Below are 20,146 nucleotides of genomic sequence, written 5' to 3' on the forward strand. Positions count from 1 at the left end.
TGCAACTGCCATAGAGTTCTTTGTGGCAGCTTTAAATCTACTCTCACATATTTGGTTCTAAGTGTTTTATAAAGCGAAGGCTGTTAACATTCATTTAAATTTACCTAAACAACGAGAGAGCATTAATAGTATTATATTCACTGTCTGACTTCCACATGACTTCATTCAGCAACAGATTCCTTTCTGACACTGATGCTCCATTTACTGAATCTCAACACTCATTCCTTTTACCAGCCTATTACTTAAAGTGATCTTGTCTGACAAGAGCTTGTCATTATGTTGGTTTGAGAGTGAGTGATGTAGTGCTAACATCTAGCATTGACCTCTCCCACCCTTTTCTTTTGACACCTCTACAGACATATCTGGATTGCCTCCTATTCCATCACATAAAACCCTAACATCTTCCTCATGAGTCAATATTTCCATACAATACCTTAATGATGTGTTCACAGAATGGCGTTTATAGTGCAATAGTTCTTAAGGAGCATAAGGATATTCCCCCATTTTTAGCAACCTTTCCTCTTCCCAAGGTTTCATTCATCTCTGCCTTTCAGTACAAAAGGAATGGCTGCAGCTTCCTATAGAACCTGTCAGCACTGTTTCGGAATTGTCCAGATGATTCACTGCTGAGTGATGCAAAGCAACAGTTACCCCAGCTCTCAACCCCAATTCCCTGCTACCTCCACATAGGGTGACCATGTGTCCCGTTTTGGTCAGGACAGTCCCTTTTTAAAGCCCTGTCCCAGCTGTACCAACTTTTTTTTCCTTGCAAAAGTGGGCATTTGTCCTGTTTGCTCTTGATCAGTTGGCAAGAGCAAACGGGACAAATGCCCAGTTTTGTTAAAAAAAGCAGGGTGTGGAGGAATGGGTGTGTGGGGTGTATGGAGTAGTGATGCCAGCCCTGAATGGGGGGACGCAAGGCTCCAGCGGGGGGCAGGCAGGGCTTGGGCAAGCAGTGATGCCAGCCTCAGGCTTTGGGAAATATGGTCGCTCTATCTAGTATGTGCATCATGCTCACCCAAGCCCTGCCTGCCACCACGTGGGAGGGTCGGGGGGGGGGGGAGGAGCTCGGGCCCGCGGGGCCTTGGGTCCAGTCCCATGCAGTGTCCCATTTGCTCTTTGGGAAATATAGTCACTATCTCCACATCTCTTGCAACTCCTTCCCTTTGCAGGTGTTCAAACTACAGTTTTAAAGATCCTTTCTGTGGCAGTCTGATATGCTACCACTTAGCTGATGGGGCAGTATGTACAGAATTTGTTTACAAGAAATCTGTTTATGGCATTTTATTTAGTATATTCATTAAGACACATACCCACCTTTTGCATGAGGTCCTTTAGTTTGCTAACTTCTTCACCCAAATCTTCAACATTGCAAACCAAGTCCTCACAAACTTTAGTGAAGCTCTGGGGTGGACCCCATTCGAGTACTATCTATTAGAAGTTTTACAATGTTATTTAAAATCTGGTAAAAAACTTCTGATCTTTATATAATTGCTATTAAAATATGAACAACGATTTCTGTAAAGTGCTTATATTCTGTACAGTATGAAATCAATGGAGAGACTGGCATAGTACATAGTTCAACTTAGATCACTTACATATTTTAATAGATCAAACCAGTTATTCAAAATGTCATCTTACCTCGCATAGGTCAACTGGTAGGTAATATTGCCTGAAGGCCCCCAAACATCCCGAAAACACTATGCAACCTCAAGATAATCAGACTATTTAGACAAGCAGTATATATTTCTATGCTTCTCCAGAAGTGTAAACAAAGCAAGGAAAACAATGAAGACAGTCTAACATTACAAAATATTCTCTACTTTTTAAATATTTTTATATTTTAAATATTGTTGTGATAAAATTAAAACACAAACAGATTATTTTTAAAACACAACACCCTACATTTACACATGGTTTGTGTGTGACATGGCACACACTGTTGTGTTTCAGCCTTCCCCTGCCCTTTCTGGAACTTTTCATTTAAATATTTAAACTCTTATCAGCACAAGCAGAGAGGAACAGAATTTTTTTCCTTCTTAAAAATTTGATTGACTTAAGATTTTTTTAAAATGTAACTTAAAGTGGTATTTCAAGGTACAGTACTACTGGCAAGAATGCTATCTAGTTTATGTAAACTGTATGATAAAGGAGAAAGTTGTAAATGGATGTCCATAACTGTTCATTTTCTCATTTATTAGTAGCTAAACTAATAATCCTCCCACCCTGTCCCAAATCAGTCTTCATTTTCCTTTGTTGAATACCTTGTGAGAGTTTGTGGGTAACTGGCTAACTATATTTTGCACAGCAGTTGTAAGATGACCACACTGTCTATTCAGTTTCAGAAGAAAAGTGAGGAACTCATCGCCACTATAAAAACAAAATAAGATAATAAGATACGCAATTTATTTAAGAAACAAAGTAATATTATTTTATTATTACAAATGCACAACTTCCCACAGAACTCTACATGTACTAAAATTCAATAAGCTTATCTATTTCCCCATAAAAATATTATCTAGAACACTGTAGCTATTAAAAACAAGTTTGAAAGTCTGAACAGTTCAAAAACCCCTAAATCTTTAGCAATGCTCAGTTTAATTTCCATTTATTTTTGCTTTTCTTCTTTACCCCGTCTCTTACACGTACCAGTGGGAAGACCTCTTATTTGCTACATGAGAAATAGTAAGTGTTCCCTGTTATGCACATGAATTTACAATATTATGGTCTTTTGTGCACAATGATAAAACCTGCAACCAGTAATTTTACAAGATCAAGTACTGGAAGTCTCAGGCCCATTTTATGTTGATGTATGAAATATTCCTGGTCTACAGCTTGTATAATCAAGGATGACATGGAGAAGTTGATATCTGATTGGTACATTGGAGTGTGGGACCCTTACTGAATGGGGGAGGCAACTAGTGACAGATGATGTGGAAAAAGCTGAAGTACTCAATGCTTTTTTTGTCTCGGTCTTCGCCAAGGTCAGCTCCCAGACTGCTGCACTGGGCAGCATAGTATGGGGAGGAGTTAGCAACCCTCAGTGGTGAGGGAACAGGTTAAGAACTATTTAGAAAAGCTGGACATGCACAAGTCCATGGGGCTCGGATGCAATGCATCTGAGTGTGCTGAGGAAGTTGGCTGATGCAATTACAAAGCCACTGGCCATTATCTTTGAAAACTCACGGCAATCAGGTCCTGGACAATTGGAAAACAGCAAATATAGTGCCCATCTTTAAAAAAGGGAAGAAGTAGAATCCGGGGAACTACAGACTAGTCAGCCTTACCTCTGTTCCCAGAAAAATCATGGAGCAGGTTCTCAAGGAATCAATTTTGAAGCACTTGGAGGAGAGGAAGGTGATTAGGAACAGTCAACATGGATTCACGAAGGGCAAGTCATGCCTGATCAACCCTGATTGCCTTCTATGATGAGATAACTGGCTCTGTGGATATGGGGAAAGCTGTGGATGTGACAGACCTTGATTTTAGCAAAGCTTTTAATACGGTCTCCCACAGTATTCTTGCCAGCAAGTTAAAGAAGTATGGATTGGATGAACAGACTATAAGGTGGATAGAAAGCTTGCTAGATCGTCGGGATCAACAGGTAGTGATCAATGGCTTGATCATGCGGCGTGCCCCAGGGGTCAGTTTTTTCAACATCCTCATTAAGGATCTGGATGATGGGATGGATTGCACCCTTAGCAAGTTTGCAGATGACACTAAGCAGGGAGGAGAGGTAGATACGTTGGAGGGTAGGGATAGGGTCCAGAGTGACCTAGACAAATTGGAGGATTGGGCCAAAAGAAATCTGATGAGGTTCAACAAGGACAAGTGCAGAGTCCTGCACTTACGACGGAAGAATCCCATGCACTGCTATAGGTTTGGGACCGATTGGCTAAGTGGCAGTTCTGCAGAAAAGGAGATTACAGTGGACAAGAAGCTGGATATGAGTTAACAGTATGCCCTTGTTGCCAAGAGGGCTAACGGCATATTGAGTTGCATTAGTAGGAGCATTGCCAGCAGATCGAGGGAAGTAATTATTCCCCTCTGTTTGGCACCGGTGAGGCCACATCTGGAGTAATGCGTCCTGTTTTGGGCCCCCCACTACAGAAAGGATGTGGACAAATTGGAGAGAGTCCAGCGGAGGGGAACAAAAATGATTAGGGGGCTGGGGCACATGACTTATGAGGAGAGGCTGAAGGAACTAGGGTTATTTAGTCTGCAGAATAGAAGAGTGAGGGGGGATTTGATAGTAGCCGTCAACTACCTGAAGGTGGGGTCCAAAGAGGATGGAGCTAGGCTGTTGTCAGTGGGGGCAGATGACAGAACAAAGAGCAATGGTCTCAAGTTGCACTGGGGGAGGTCTAGGTTGGATATTAGGAAAAACTATTTCATTAGGGGGGTGGTGAAGCACTGAAATGGGTTACCTAGGGAGGTGGTGGAATCTCCATCCTTAAAGGTTTTTAAGGCCCAGCTTGACAAAGCCTTGGCTGGGATGATTTAGTTTGGGTTGGTCCTGCTTTAAGCAGGGAGTTGGACGAGATGGCCTCCTGAGGTTTCTTCCAACCCTGATTTTCTATGGGGATTCTGACCAGCATTAGGAAGCTGAACATAGGGTAAAGTGAGGTATCCAATCTAAAATGTGGTGGATGGAGGAGTGGGGGGTTTCCAACTGTGCTGCTCTAGCCCTAGATCTGGCACACCTTCTGTACTGAATTTCTCTAAGTGACCTAGGGAAAGACCTGAAGCTTTCTAATCTGAAGGAAACTTTCACTTACTGTTCAAATACAAGTGAGAAGATGGTACTGAAGGGTGGTTGCATTAAGGTCTCCAAGAGCACCAATGTGAATGCTCACATCACTTTTTCTTCTTAGAACCGCCAGCCCCTTACTCTGTCCCCATCTGACTTGTTTTCTTTTCTTCCCACTTGCAGCATACAACAAAACCAAGGAGCCTCAGATGTAGATCAGAAAGCTTGGATCTTTTTAGGAAGTCTATCCAAAGAATGATCCATAAGCACCCAACCCCCAAGACCCCAAAGTCTCAGCCTACAGTAGAACAACCGCTGCTCACTTCTGCATCTTGGGGGAATGCCATACAGGCCAAAAATGGAGGCATACGATGATCCAGTGCTGCCATTTCTCTATCACAGGAACCTCTCGGGATCTGAACAAAACCTTTTCTCTCAAAGATCTATTAAGCCTAGCTAACAAATTATATGAAGGGGTAAAAAATATATAGGGCACGTTCCCTAAAAATTTTGGACTAAATAAAACGATCCTAACCAGAGAGCAGTTTGAAAGTTTCTCTCTCTCATGCATGTTGAGCACCTGTCAAGCAAGTCTATCATAGAGACTTCCTTCCACCCAGAAGATAAACTTTATAAATGGCTGGAATCAATGATGACATTCTTTGTGCTTTGCCACAAATGAATACTAATTATTTTGTTGAGAGTCTCTTTCCATCATGCCTAAAACAAAATATGACAAAGGCATAAAACCAAGTAAAACACTTACCATTATTGTAGCTGTTAAAATTATTCAAATATTGGGAATGATTACTGGACTGAATTTCAGAACCTAGTAGAAAACCCCTTAAAAATTTAATTAAGTCATGTTGCATACAGAGATAGCTGTTGCACTGACACTTTCCCTTGCACCTCCAACAGGAGTGCAGATTTTCAGAAAAATAAAGGTATCATATTTCTTTAGCATGCAAAAGAAAAAAGTTAAAACAATGAGTTGCTAAACAGTGCAAGAGACCCTGTGGGAGTTTATAATCAATCAGTTCAACATTTTCAACTATGTTAGTTTTTCTATGACTTAATGACTAATATTCCTCCTTTTAGAATGACTTTGAACAAATGGGAAGCAAAATCTTTATATAACAGCATGTAAACATAGCCTGTGATTTAACCACAAGGTCAGATTCCTAGAATACATGTGTCTAACAGTTTTATTTAAAAAGCGCAACACTTCTAATAATTGAATTTGTGTCATATTTTGTATACCTCATGACCCTGAATTAGTGCTTTGTTTCTTGTAATTCATGAACACATGGAAAGTGACATTAAGCTTTATTATTTCTTATAACTCATGAAAACACAGAAAGCTACAATAAGGTTTATAGGTACAATTGATCTAAAAACATACATTTTGTGCATTTCACGTATTTAGCATGTTATTTAATTAAAAATCTGTACTGGGAAACAGGTTATCTATATTTTAGACTCCTTTTCTAGATAGCCAGTAGACTGTTGATTTTTTAATTTTCCACTCAATTCTTCATAATTTATATTTTGAGGATAATCTGCCCAAATAAATTTATTTAAAAAAATACAGTATCTCTTTGGCAGCACTATTTGCTTTTATAATAAAATGCATGAAGCCTAATTGAACTTAATTCTCTTAAACCCATGCTCCTTAAATTAACCTTTGAAGAAGATTGTCTGTAGTGTTGTTGTAGCTATGCTGGCCCCAGGGAGAGAAGGTGGGTGAGGTAATATCTTTTATTGGACCAAGTTCTATTGGTAAGAGAGAGAAGTATTCAAGCTCTTCTTCTGTGTATGCTTGAATGCTTGTCCCACTAAAGAAGAGTCAGTATTCTGTGGCATTTAGTACAAAAATATACATACTCTGTGGCGCATGCTGACACACATTAACAGTTCATTAATGCGCTCTGATTGCAGAAAACGCTGCATTTGGCTGTACAGAATCCCTCAGTGTTGACCTGCAGTATTCTCAGGACTAGCCTGATGACTCCAATGTTGGGGGACAGAATTGTATCGGGAATGTTGTCTGACAAGTGACTCAGATTCAGCCCTAGAAAGGATTTTGAATGCGGTCTGCTGATTGGATCATCAATTTCCCCATTATGAACCAGATACACACAGGATGCGTGACAAGAACACTCGTCCATTTTACATTACATTGAGATGCTCTAGAAAAAGGTGTTGTCTCCATACCATCACACATCATCCTGGTCAATGAAGCTTTCAGTGAGTGTTGAGGAGCCATCTTTGAAGATGCCTGTTCATCGACACTGTGCAGCTGCCATCCAGTCTACATACCATGCACTGATGATGAATGTGCTAAACTGCTCAGTCGGTAAGAATCCTCTGATGATCCATATATTGCTGACAACATAACTGAGTCACTGGATGACTAGACAGGCATGATAGGAAGTGATGACTCAGAATCTAGAATTCTTGTTCAAATCAGAAACGCTGGAATTTGATTCATTGTCTCAGCACAGCTCAGCAATCACTACCCCTAAGCCACTCACCTGTCATGCCAATCCAAGCTGCCAGCCACCTGTTGTATGTATCAAAGGCCCCAAATGAGAAGCATGTCAGACAAATTCACGATGAATGGCAGAGGTTCCATCTGAGAGATGCCACTTGGCAATATAGTGAGCTGTTCACAGCCACCAAGCTAGACAAAATTCTGAGTGACATTAGGAGTGGCACTGTTGCTGGCTATGACAACATATTGCTAGAGTTCCTGAAGCACTTCGGGACTTGTGCTCACCCATGATTGGTGCAGTTCTTCATGTGAGTGGTCAATGAAGAGCAACTTCCACATTAGCCCTCCCCAGATTTCTCTGTGATGTTGATGCAGCATGAAGAACGGTCTGCAGCTGACGGCAGAAACCAGTCTCTTATAATTGACCTGACCTCACATGTACCTGGACCGATTTGCCACACTGCTCATGGGTCTTTCTGAACTGATTTTGTATGGGCTAGGGTCAATGTGCAGCCAGCCTTCATACCTGCAGCCAACGAGAAGATCCCACATGCAGCTGTGGCCAAAGACAGACAGTGTCACCCACCACTGATGACTGCCCTCTGACCAGATTTGATGGTGTTCTGAGGGCTCTACACTTAGCTGAGGCGGCTGCTGTCAATTGGCTTGGCGAGCTGTGAGTCCAACAGGAAGAAGAATGCACTTTGATTAGTTCTGTTTCAAAGAGGACTAGATCAAAGCACGTTAACAAACTGTTAATGAGCATCAGCAGGGTTCACAGGGAAAACTTAGTCCTTGGCAGACTAGTGCAGGGTATAGTCACACCACAGCTTGCCTCCATCTTAAGGGCTCCCTCAGGGGAAAAATGACTTGTTCTCTATCTTGTTTTATGACTGCTCTGAGATGGCATAGCATCTTAGAGATAAAGAGCTGTTTTACTGATTTGACACATGCCAAATTCACTGAATGTTGTCAGAGTCTTTATGTCTCCCAAGTCTCTCCGGAACAGTTTGGCCTAAACCAGTCTGTCATTCAGGTAGGGAATTATGCAGACCACTTCCCTCCCTGAGGGCCACTGCAATTACAACTATTGTTTTAGTGATGGTCCTAACAGACTAAAAGTGCAAGTGTTCTTGACCTTTGGGGGTGGATTTGGGAGCCACCGTACTTGTCCTTGAGCTACTGCTGAATTAGAGTGAGGCTGTTCAGACACTTTTCTGACCTGGCTCTCAGCCCTGGCTGTGATAGTTCTGCACAGGGCTGAAGTGGGAGGGAGAAGCAGGAAGTGCAGAGGAGCTATGCTGATGAATGCTGTGGGGTGGAATGGAGGACAACAATATTACAGTAGGGTTTTTTCCAGCTCCTATTCTAGCTATATATAGGTATAAAATATATAAATATAGAAGAAAAATATATATAGAAGAATAAAATGAAACAGGGAAAAAATTTTCTTCAGTCTTTTATTTGTTTTCCCCTGCTCCATTTTATTCTGGAGCTCACTGAGGCGGAAAGAAAACTGACATCTCAGTCAGAGATGCCAGATGTAGCTGTTTCCTGTGAAGCAGGAGAACAACTGGGAAAGCCTTCCCGCACACAAGACAGAGGAAGAGAGAGAAAAAAATACTGCATCCAGAGAGGTGAGGATGATCTCACACATTCAATCAAAGTGATGGCAACATCATCACAGAAAGTAACAGCAACTTAGCCCTCAAGTAACACAGATCCCCATAATAGGCAACTACATGATCTGAATTATTACACTGGTGTTCCTCTGGACCACTTGCTCAGCGTTTGCCACCAACTTTCATAATTTAAGGCTCAATCCTGCTACTAGCACAGGTAACGTGATACTCTGTTTCAAATAATTACATCTTTATGCTTTAGTAAACAGTGCAACCATATTTTCAATATATATTTATGTAACTGAAAGATGGCATTTTACCTGAATTCTAAGTTCATCACTTCAGGCAACTCTCCAAATTTTACTTCTTCCACCTGTAGCTCTTTAACAGCGTCTACGATTTTCTGCTGGTCTCTGGTATTTGTAATCCCAATCTAAATTAAAAAGTTATTTTAAATACATAATTGTGTAATGTTTAAAACAGACAATAGAATTAAAAAAGCTAAAAAGCTAGTTTTTTAAATTTTAGAAGTACACAAAATATAATTATTTATACATATAGCAGCATAGAACCTTTCATTACAGAGGATTCCAAACACTTTACAGACTTAAAAACATTCCAGAAAAGTACACTTGGGATCACTTCAACTAACTCTACAATATAGACAAACACTACTGAAGGTGAAACCTGGCAACTGTTTAATAGTGCACAGCACTGCTATATAATTAGACTGCAAGTGAAGAATGCCTAATTGAAATTGCACAGGAAACACAGGTAGACAGAATGTAATTACTCACATTGGCACTTGGCCAAAATGGGATATTTGTAAAAACTGCCATAGGATTTTCAATGATCACAAATACCTAGGGCCTCTGTTTTAGGTGCCATTTGAGGCACCTCCAGCAGTAAAACACTCCATATCACCATACTGGTTCAGTATTAACTCAACAGGAAGAAAGTCACCTAATGAATCATCAGCACCATTTCCTGTAGAACCTAGGTGTTCCTGAGAGATCTAATCCAACTACTGACCTAACCCAAACCATCTTATCTTGTTAATTAAAAGTACATTGAAAATGACAAAGATCACAAGACTGTTTAGAGTACAATTGTAAACAACAACCTATATGTTTATCATAGTCTTGCCCCCCCCCAGAAAAAAACAAATTAACATAATGACACCAAAAAGCATATCCAAATTTGTGTCTACTATTATTTTATAAACCATATGCTAATCATTTGGAATTTCCATGTGGTCCATGTATGACCTAAATACCTTTGGATATTTGGAAAATAATAAAATAATTTTATAAAAGAATTTCAGTTGGCATAAAGTATCTAAATATATCTGGGCAATAACTATCTACTTATGAGAGACATAAATTGATGGCTTCTATACAGAGAGTGACAGTGTGTGCCCTTTCCTGCTTGTTTATATAGAAAACAGTAGTTATATTGTCCGACATTATCAGGATGTGCTGGGATTGTATGAATGGCAGTAATGCTTTGCAAGCTTCTTGTACTGCTCTTACTTCCAGAAGATTTATGTGCATTCTGGCTTCCCAAGGTGTCTAAATGCCTTGTGCTGTGTGATTGACCATGTGGGATCCACAGACCATCGGGGAGGAGTTCGTAATTGTTGTCTTGTTGGGTGTGGGGGATAGAAAGGGAATTCCCGCACATATGTATCCAGGGTCCCTCCACTACACCAGAGATGCACTCACTTCAGTGGAAATTGTAACTATGGTATTCATGCTGTGTTTGCTCAGAATACCTACTGACCAAAGCCAACCTTGCAGACAATGGTGGAGTCTGGTGTCATGTAACATGACACCATACGGCCCAGGAGAGTAAGACACATCTGAACTGATATTTGAGGGTTGTGTGCAATCAGGTACATGAAAGCAACAACGGCACAAAATCTATTCATGGGGAAGTAGGCCTTCACCTTGATTGAATCCAATGTCATTCCTTTAAATTCTATGGTCTATGGCAGAGTCAAGGCAGACTTTTCCATATTTACAGAGATTCTCAGGGAAGTTAGAAGATGGAACAGTGACAAAGTTGATGTTAAGACTTCCAGGCGAAACCTGCTGGTTTGAAGTCAATTATCCAAGAATGGGAAGATGGTGTAGCGATCTGAGCTGAGCTGCTACTACTGAGAACACTTTTGTGAAGACACTGGGAGCTGTAGTGAACTGAAATGGAAGCACTCTGTATTGACGGTGGTGGAGACCCACCACAGACCTGAAGAATCGACCGTGAGCAGGGTGAATTTCCTCATGAAGTATGCATCTTTCATACTGAGAGCCATGAACCATGTGCCTTTTTTAAGGGATGGTATTGTTGATGCTAATGTAATCATGCAGAATTTTGTTTTTTTTTAATAAAATCATTCAGTTGATGCAATCGAGAATGGGTCGCCAGCCTGCTTTCTTCTTGGGGATTAGAAAATACTCTGAATAAAACTCTTTTTCATGATGTTGAGGAGGTGCCTGACATATTGCTCCCTGTTGGAGAAGAGACTGTACCTCCTCAAGGAGAATTCCCTCATGACAGCGGTTTGTGACAAGAGATGGGGAAGGAAGTATGGTGGGGGAGAAACTCGATGGTATAGCTAGAATGGATGTTAACTAGCATCCATTTGTCTGTTACTGCTGCCCAGTTTTGGGAAAATTTTGCTAGGTGTCACCCTAAATGGGGTCTCAGAATCAGATGGAGCTGGCATTGATATTGGCTCGTACTTCTCTGGCATCATGTTAAAAATCTGTCTTGGTTAGAGAGTGAAGTTGGGTAGCTGTGGATGAAGTGGAAGACACCAGATACACTGGACTCTGCATTTTTTATTGTTTGCAGGGTGGCTTGTAAGGCTGCTGCTGATAAAATGGGTGAGGTAAGAGCCTTGGTTTGTAGTGCTGTTTATGCTATTTTCTCTTTGGGGCAGGTGTATATACACTAAGGGAGCAGAGGGCTACCTTAGTCTTGTTCAGTGAGTGCAAAGACTTGTTTTTCTTTTTGTTGAAAAGATCAGTCTCATCAAAACGGAAGTCCTCAATCGTGTTTTGCACAACCCTGGGAAAGAGTAGCCACAATTACTGCTGCATCACAGTGGCAGTCACCAGGGATCTCAATGCTATATCAACTGTGGCTTGTAAAGAAGCTCTGGTTGCTAGTTTACGTCATCAATAAAGGCTTGAAATTGAATCCTGTCTTCCTGAAGCAACTTGTCCTTAAAGTCAAGGAACTTAGAATAGTTACGGAGATCATATTTGGCGAGAAGAGCTTGATAATTTGAGATCCTAAAATGCAGGCTGGTAAATGTTATGACCATCTTTCCCATAAGGTTGAGACGCTTGGTCTCATCTTTAGGGGAGACCCTTGGGTGTTGTTTCCTGGATCTTTCAGTGGCTGCACAGACCACCAAGGAGTTTGGGGCAGGGTGGGTGAAAAAGAATTCTCTTCTCTTAAGCAGCACAAAGTATCACTTCTCCGCCCTCTTCAGGGCAGGGGCACAGTTGGCCTGGAATTTACCACACAGCATTTGCTGACTCTAGTATGGCTTCATTTACAAGGAAAGCAAGCCAGCTGGAGCTTTTAGGATATCCAGGTGCTTATGCTGAGGGTCCTGGTCCTCTTCTAAGGGGATCTGGAGCTCTTCTGCCACTCTCTGTAAGCAGTTTCGATCATCCAGGAGAAACAGAGGTTGAAGATCATCAGGTGAAAAGGACAATATCCCTGTCAGAACCTGAAGATCCAACTTATTTTACCCCTCTTTTTCTATGGGCTCAGGTGTTTCAGACTGACCCCTCAGAGGAGAGGGTTGATAAGATTCCCTGATGAAATGGGTGGATTCTAGGTAGCATGTGAAAGGGTTTATAACAGAGGGGCATTCATTTCTTGAGCTCCTCCTGCTACTGTGTGTGGTACTGCAGGCCTTTTCCCTGCTCCTTTCACCCCTGTAGGTTGTGAACATCACTTGATGGGTCTTCAGTGGCTCAGCCCTCTGGCAGGACACAGTCAAAATTAACCTCTTTTGGGGTAGCAAAGAATCCATCAGGGTCTTCGGCCCTGGCTCTGGGCCCTTTAAATTCAGCCCTTCACTTGGGCTTCCAAATGAGCCCTGTCCCCTTTTCAGGGCTTAAGTAAGTCTTGTCCCCTCCCCATCCTTGGGGTTTACCACTTCATGGTGGGGAACCCAGGCCTGCCCACTACTCCAGGTTCCAACCCAGGGACCCTAAAAATAGAGCCCGGCATGGATATAAAAATTTGGATCTGCATCCGAGTTTCATTATAGGTGGCACTGCAGTCAGTATCAATGCAGAGGCGAGTATCAAAGGAGTCTTTTGCACATGCCCATGTGGCTTAGAAGGAGCTAACTCCTTATAGCTTGGGTGTGAAGGCTCACCCGATTTGTACAAGGTCGGGAGGGTTTAGGAGGGGATCTATTTTGTGTTTACGAGAGTGCCCCTTTACTCTCATGAAAGAGCCCAGCAAAAGGTCCTCCTCTCTGCCCCTTTCCATTCTGAAGTCAGACACAGAAATAGGAGCATGCTCCTTGACGACCCTGGCCAACGTACAGGCCTGGGTCTAACTGGGACCTCATTGTCTGCTCCATAAGGTGTTTCCGAAGTCTAAGCTCTCATGCCTGACACTTTCAGCTGGGGAAGGAGTGGCAGACACCTCACGTAGAGGAGATATGCACCTCCCCAAGGCAGTACAGGCAGCGCTGAGATAGTCACTGACCAAAATGAAGAGCAGGCAAGAAACAGTTTTTGAAACTCAGAATCCTGGGCATGATCTGAGTCCTGCGCTGGGATTCTAATTCTAGCTAACTAGAACTATCGTAACACTAACTAACAATGAGGTATGAATAATATAAAACTTTTACTATTTACAGGAAGAAGAGAAAGGATCAGTTCTGGACACTGGAGGATTCTGACTCAGGCCATGCGGTGGTAAGAAGGAACTGTAACTGTGGTCAGTCTGCCCTGCCCCTTATGCCCTCAGTGCAGAGCACAAGAGCAGGGACACAGGTGCAGACCAATAGACACTACTTGCAAGAATTCTCTGGTTGCAAGCACATGGAGCACAAACATACCCACAGCGAAATACACACAGGGAGCACCAAAAGAACTAGACTAATATCTACTGTAAAATATCAATTTCAAGAAGTGTAATCAATTAACAATTCAAGATGGCTGACACTTGTAGAACCATGATGACAGGGCACCAGACTACACTGGTCTAGTTACTACATGGCTGACCCCTAGCCTGGTTACATACAATTCTATTTTATAGACTTCATCTTAACTGCCTTCGTGTATTATGCTTATTAGACTGCAAGAACTACAAGTGCTTGGTTGAAGAACAACCTAAACTACAAACTGGCACTGTGCTGTATGTTGTAATTGGGTCAGGAAACAATCACATAGACACTGAGTACTCCAACTCAGTTGTAACTTAAAAAGTAGATGAGCCCAGGGAGTCAAGAGACCTTGGTTCCACTCCTGGTTTTTTCCCTGACTCTGACTTTGGACAAGTCAATTATTTCTGAAAAACCTTATTTTCCCCATTTTTATAATGGGGGTTTAAGTTAGACTTCTTGCATGCCCACTGAAACAGCACGATCCCACAAGTATAACTGAGGGCACAATTTGGCCCACACTACTTTTATAACTGGTGATAGTGCACAAGTAGAAAATAACCTAGACTCCAACTCAGATCCCATGCTGAGTTTACAAATCTGGAATAGCAGTTAACAACCACACTTTAAAAAGACAAATAAGCTTGTGTATTTAGCTAGTTGGCTTAAAAAAATAAAGCATTAACACCCATACATACACACTACTTTTACCATTCTTTAAAAAAACAGCACTGATTTATGGTTAGCCAAATTATCAAAGGAATAATCAACAAGATATTACACTACTTAGATAACAAACTTTCAGTCATCATATGGCAGTTCTAATTAATAAAATGTAAGCTAAAATGAAGGAATGGTAACAACTCAATAATTGCATTAGACTGGTCTCAAACTCTAGGACCTGCCTGGTAATATACCCCACAGATTGATCTTTAAAATAGTATACAAAGGGCAGTCTACATTTAGATGCCAAGATTTTGAAAGCAAATAAGAGTTCTTCACGATTTCTGAGAGAAAAAGTTATTGATCCCCTTATTTTTCCCTCTAAAAATTTTCATAAAGACATACAAACAAACAAAGAAATATAAATGAAGTGAAAATAAATTAGAAAGAGTTCTAAAACATTAAACTGACCTGTGTAAAATCATCTTTTCTCATGGCCAAAAGCTGTCTTAAAGCTATATCTTTTTCCTGTAGGAAACAAAAATTTTCACTTTGCAAATATGGAAATTCAGAAGAAAGACTATGAAGAAAAAAGTTAGAAATGTAGCTACACAGGTCAATTAGCAAAGGAGCATTGTAAAATTTCTCAAATGTATTCATAATACAAAAAATATCTAATGCATATAACTAAGCCTCAATTCCTAGGAAGTTTTAATCTTTAGTCTGCTAAAAAACTATAGTAATAATCAGAGGAACACCCTCGCTCTAACTGGCCAATGGGACCACAGAGGGACTCCCTCCCTCCCCTGCTCTGACTTGCCGGTAGGGCCATGGGGGACCCCCGACAGCCACTACGGTGGGAGGTGGGGGGCTGTGAGGTGGGGGGATCTGCCTGGGTAGCTTTTGCAGGAACAGTGCTTGAGTGATCTGGAAAAGGGGTGGGGTGGGGGCTGTCTGTCATAATTAGGGAGCAGCCTTTTGGCTTGTTTAGCCTCACAAAGGAAGGCTAAGCAGGGCTATTGTTGGTCTTTATAAATACATCAGGGTAAATGTTAGGGAGGGTGAAGGGCTGTATAAACTATAAGACTGTGTTGGCACAAGAATAAATGGGTGTAAACTGGCCATGAACAAATTCAGGCTGGACATTAGAAAAAGATTTCTGAGGGCTTGGAGACATTTGCAAGTTACAGCGCAATAAAGGAGCCCCAAGCACACTAGCTCACTACCCGTCCAGACTGGCAAGGCACGTACAGCGGTCTGACTCCGCGGCTACAGCGTTGCTGGTACTCCACCTCGGTGAGTGGAATAACATTTGTTGTGCCCCTGCTGGAGCGCCGCGGCGCCATTGTGAACGAGGTGTTGCATTACTGCACTCTGATCAGCCTCCAGAAATGTCCCATAATCCCCTTAAGTGGCCACTCTTGTCATTGTTTTTGAATCGCTGCAGGAATGCGGATATGCCCTTTGAAAGCTCCGTTTCTGACAGCCCGCTATTTATCTGCTCCGAGACAAAGCAAGCCATTATGTGGAATGGTGTGTGTGTGTGTGTGAGAGAGAGAGAGAGAGGGGGGAGCGGTGGGGGGAAGGGGGTCTGCTGCTGTCTGACTTTACAAGACAGCATGCTGACATACTCTCAGCCCCCCAAAAACCCACTCTCTCTCCCCCCACATACACCCAACACACTCCCTGTCACACTCCACCCGACCCTGCCCCATTTGAAAAGCATGTTGCAGTCACTTGCATCCTGGGATAGCTGCCCACAATGCACCGCTCCCAATGCCGCTGCAAGTGCTGCAAATATGGCCACGCCAGTGCGCTTGAAGCTGTCAGCGTGGACAGACTGCATCGCTTTCCCTACTGCGCTCTCCAAAGGCTGGTTTAACTCAAAGCGCTCTACATCTGCAAGTGTAGCCATGCCCTAATAATCAGAGGGGTGAGTTTCTGGAACAGCCTCCCATGGGGAACAGTGGGAGGCAAACAATTAGATTTAATCAGATTTCAAGATGAGCTGGTGTGACAGGGTTGGGTCAGATGGCTACAGGATAGTGACAGAAGGCAGATATATTAGCCCCAGGTTAAGTAGGTCCTTTTTCCCTAGGTAAGGTAATAGGGAAGGTTCCAGAACAATCAGGAACTTTCTGGAAACTATTAAGGCAGACAGGCTGATTAGAACACCTGCAGCCAATCAAGAAGCTGCTAGAATCAATTAAGACAGGCTAATCAGGGCACCTGGGTTTAAAAAGGAGCTCACTTCAGTTTGTGGTGCGTATGAGATGCTGGGAGCAAGAGGCGCAAGAAGCTGAGAGTGAGAAGGCGTACTACTGGAAGACTGAGAAGTAAAAGCATTATCAGACATCAGGAGGAAGGTCCTGGGATGAGAATAAAGAAGGTGTTGGGAGAAGGCCATGGGGAAGTAGCCCAGGGAGCTGTAGCTGTCACGCAGCTGTTACAGGAGCCACTGTAGACAGCTGCAATTCACAGGGCTCTGGGCTGGAACCCGGAGTAGAGGGCGGGCCCAGGTTCCCCCCATCCCCCCAACTTCCTACTTGATACAGAGGAGTTGAACTGGACTGTGGGTTCCACCAAAGGGGAAGGTCTCTGGCCTGTTCCCCGATCCACTAGGTAGATCAGTAGAGACTGTGGGGATTGTTCTTCTTCCTTTCCCCATGCTGGCCAGTGATGAGGCTAACTGACTGAACGGCAGATTTGAGCCACGAAAATGGCCAAACTGAGGGCTGCCGTGAACCTTTGAGGCGAGAAAATCTGCCAATAAGCACAGGACCCACCAAGGCAGAGGAGGAACTTTGTCACAGTGGACAATAAGAAGTTGGATTATATGACAGGGTTGCTTGTGATGTAGGGAGGCAGGGCTCACTTCCTGTTTGTCTTCAGTTCCTAGTCTGGGTCACTGTGAGGATTATCTGGATATATCTCAATCAATTCCCTGTCACTGCAGGGTCCTCTGGCACTGCACGTTGGTCACTCAAATCTCTGCCTGTGACATGTAATAGTCTAGTCTACTGTGGGCTGTAATACTTTTGTCTAATTTTGGTTGTTGTATTTAGTGTGTGGGTGCTGGGTGGTGTTGGTGGCCTGTGATACACAGCAGGTCAGACTAGATGATCTGGTGGTCCCTTTTGGCCTTAAACTCTAGGACTATCACGTAGACAAATTTTACACGTAACATTTCACATACAATTTTCTCATTTATTTTCAAATGAGTGCATTAAAATGTGACTTGACAAAAGTATACAATCTAACACTGAAAAATCTAAAGGTCAGAATAACATGAAGCACATTTAATAATTTACAAACTATTTTTAAAATATACAATTTCATTACATTAATCTTACCTTTAATAACTCTGTTATGTGTTCTAGACCAAGACCATGTAAAAACACTTCTAGGTCACCAAAGGCTGCATAGGAACTATACATATTATTGCACGAGTCACAAAAAGAAAAAAAAGTGGTAAATTTATTTTTCATAAATAAAGCAGATGTCGAAACTCTAATAGCCAAACACAAACATGCATGCATGCATGCATATGTGTCAGTAAAGTGATGTATATTTCCAGGCAAAGGACTGTATGAGACTGTAATTAAAGCTGTAAATTGGTATGAATACTTTAAATGAAAAAAAATCTTTAGTAAATCATTGTAATTTTAAAAATCAAATGGCTGCAGGCAGGAAATTCAAAGTTAAGGTTACTATTTCAAGAACACCCCAAATGTTAGAAAATATGGAAATGTAGTTATGGTACACCAAACTACTTTAACTCTGCCCTCTAATCACCAGCCACCCTTTATGTAAGGTAGATATGTCCATGACAAGCATCACAGCTTTTTTATTTTTAGATTAATGGTAAGAAAGGTAAGCACACCTATCCTGGGTTCCTGTGACCTTTGAAATAATTTTAGAAGTACAAGAAGAAATAAAACTCAGCAGCACTCAAAAGTCAGAAAATTAACAGCCAATCAGAAATGCACATACCAAACAACACCATGCAACAGGCAAAATGATGAGCCATTACTGCACTGCTCCCTCACCAAAATCCTACATTAATAGAGGAGCCTTGCAGCATGCCCCGAGATTAAGTTTATTTCAGACCAAATATGGAGTGAATTCAAAATCTGAAAGCCTTTCCTGGAGAACACCCATCTCAAAACTCCACTCTTATACCCAGAAGACTCTAGTTCAGTTGTATCCTCTAACACAATAAATCCTGAATATCTTGCTGGTTCAGATCAGGAATCCAGTTAGCCAGGAACACTGTATACGTTGGCATTTTTCCTAAGATTGTAGACATCTTAACTACACCCAGTGTCTTAAGCAACAGAGAAAAAGTTGCCTAATCCCAAGGATGTACATAGTGTATGATCTCTGCAGGAAGACAGACAATGGAAAGTAAAGTTTACAATGGTTGCAAAATTTTCAACACCCAGTTAAGAAAAAATATTAAGAAACTGGGATGGGAGTTAGATAAGTCTCAGATTGCTGCATGAGGTATAATATCACCTGGTGCTTCTGTACCTTCCATCCCACTTTATCAACCCACTTTACAAACATCAGTTCATTCTATTCATAACCTCAGTGATATAGGTACTCTATTATTCCCATTTAAGAGGTCAGCAAATGAAAGCAGAGACATTAGAGGCTTGATTTCAAGAGATACTGATCACCCACAACTGCAGCTGAAGTCAATCAGAACTCCAGGTGCTCAGTACCTCTGAAAATTAGGCTATAATTGGCTTGCTTAAAAATCACACAGAAAGTCTGTAAGACGGATGGGAAAAGAACCTAGGCCTTCAGGAATAGATTCAGGCCCTATCTACACTAGGTTTTTGCACTGGTGTAAATACACGGACACAAACCCTCTGTGTTGATGTGCTGCAATGGAGTGAGATGGACCGTTCACTCATGCAATTTAGTAAACTACTAGGGTAAATTGCACCAAAGAAAGCCCAGCTTTGTACTAGTACAGCGTATCTACATTAGTTTTGTACTGATATAACCACATTGGTATAGTTCCACCAGTGCAAATTTTCCTAGTTTAAACAAGCTCTGGTATCTTAATCAAAAGATTTCCTGTGCCTCCTGTGCTCATGCCACTAAAAGGGATAAATTCTCGCGAACAGCATAACTGTATCTCAACAGTATGGCCTTGTAATTTGGTATATGCAAGGCCAATGAGGCAGACTACTTGGCCTTTCTTCCTAAATTGCACATCTTCCTTTTATCTCATGAGGAGATAGGGGAGAGGATTTTCCACTCAGTTATATTTTATTCATATATTTGACTAAGAATAAATATACACATAATATGACTAAGTGAAAAATCCTCTCAATCAACACCTTATATAGCAACTGTTTTTATCAGGAAGTTGAGTGTAGGATGTGAAAAGAATACTCAAATCCATGGAGGGACACTTGATAAAATATCTCCCACCTTGGCCATGGGAAGAACAGATACAT

General features: G+C 41.8%; 1 protein-coding gene across 2 annotated transcripts in view; it reads right to left on the reverse strand.

Moving 5' to 3' along the window:
* Nucleotides 1-20,146, reverse strand: part of ASZ1 (ankyrin repeat, SAM and basic leucine zipper domain containing 1) — a 106,714-nt gene that overhangs the window by 1,785 nt on the left and 84,783 nt on the right. Inside the window, exons 8-12 of one of the 2 annotated variants that reach the window (XM_084616950.1) lie at nt 18,026-18,101; nt 15,144-15,200; nt 9,187-9,299; nt 2,265-2,370; nt 1,318-1,431 (exon numbers count right to left, since the gene is read on the reverse strand). In XM_084616950.1, the coding sequence (XP_084473076.1) occupies nt 1,318-1,431; nt 2,265-2,370; nt 9,187-9,299; nt 15,144-15,200; nt 18,026-18,101 (466 nt within the window). The remainder of the gene's footprint in view (nt 1-1,317; nt 1,432-2,264; nt 2,371-9,186; nt 9,300-15,143; nt 15,201-18,025; nt 18,102-20,146) is intronic. The other variant, XM_084616951.1, reaches the window with a different exon arrangement.

Source organism: Lepidochelys olivacea (assembly GCF_965140295.1).
Source record: "Lepidochelys olivacea isolate rLepOli2 genome assembly, chromosome: 1".
Classification (NCBI taxonomy): domain Eukaryota; kingdom Metazoa; phylum Chordata; order Testudines; family Cheloniidae; genus Lepidochelys; species Lepidochelys olivacea.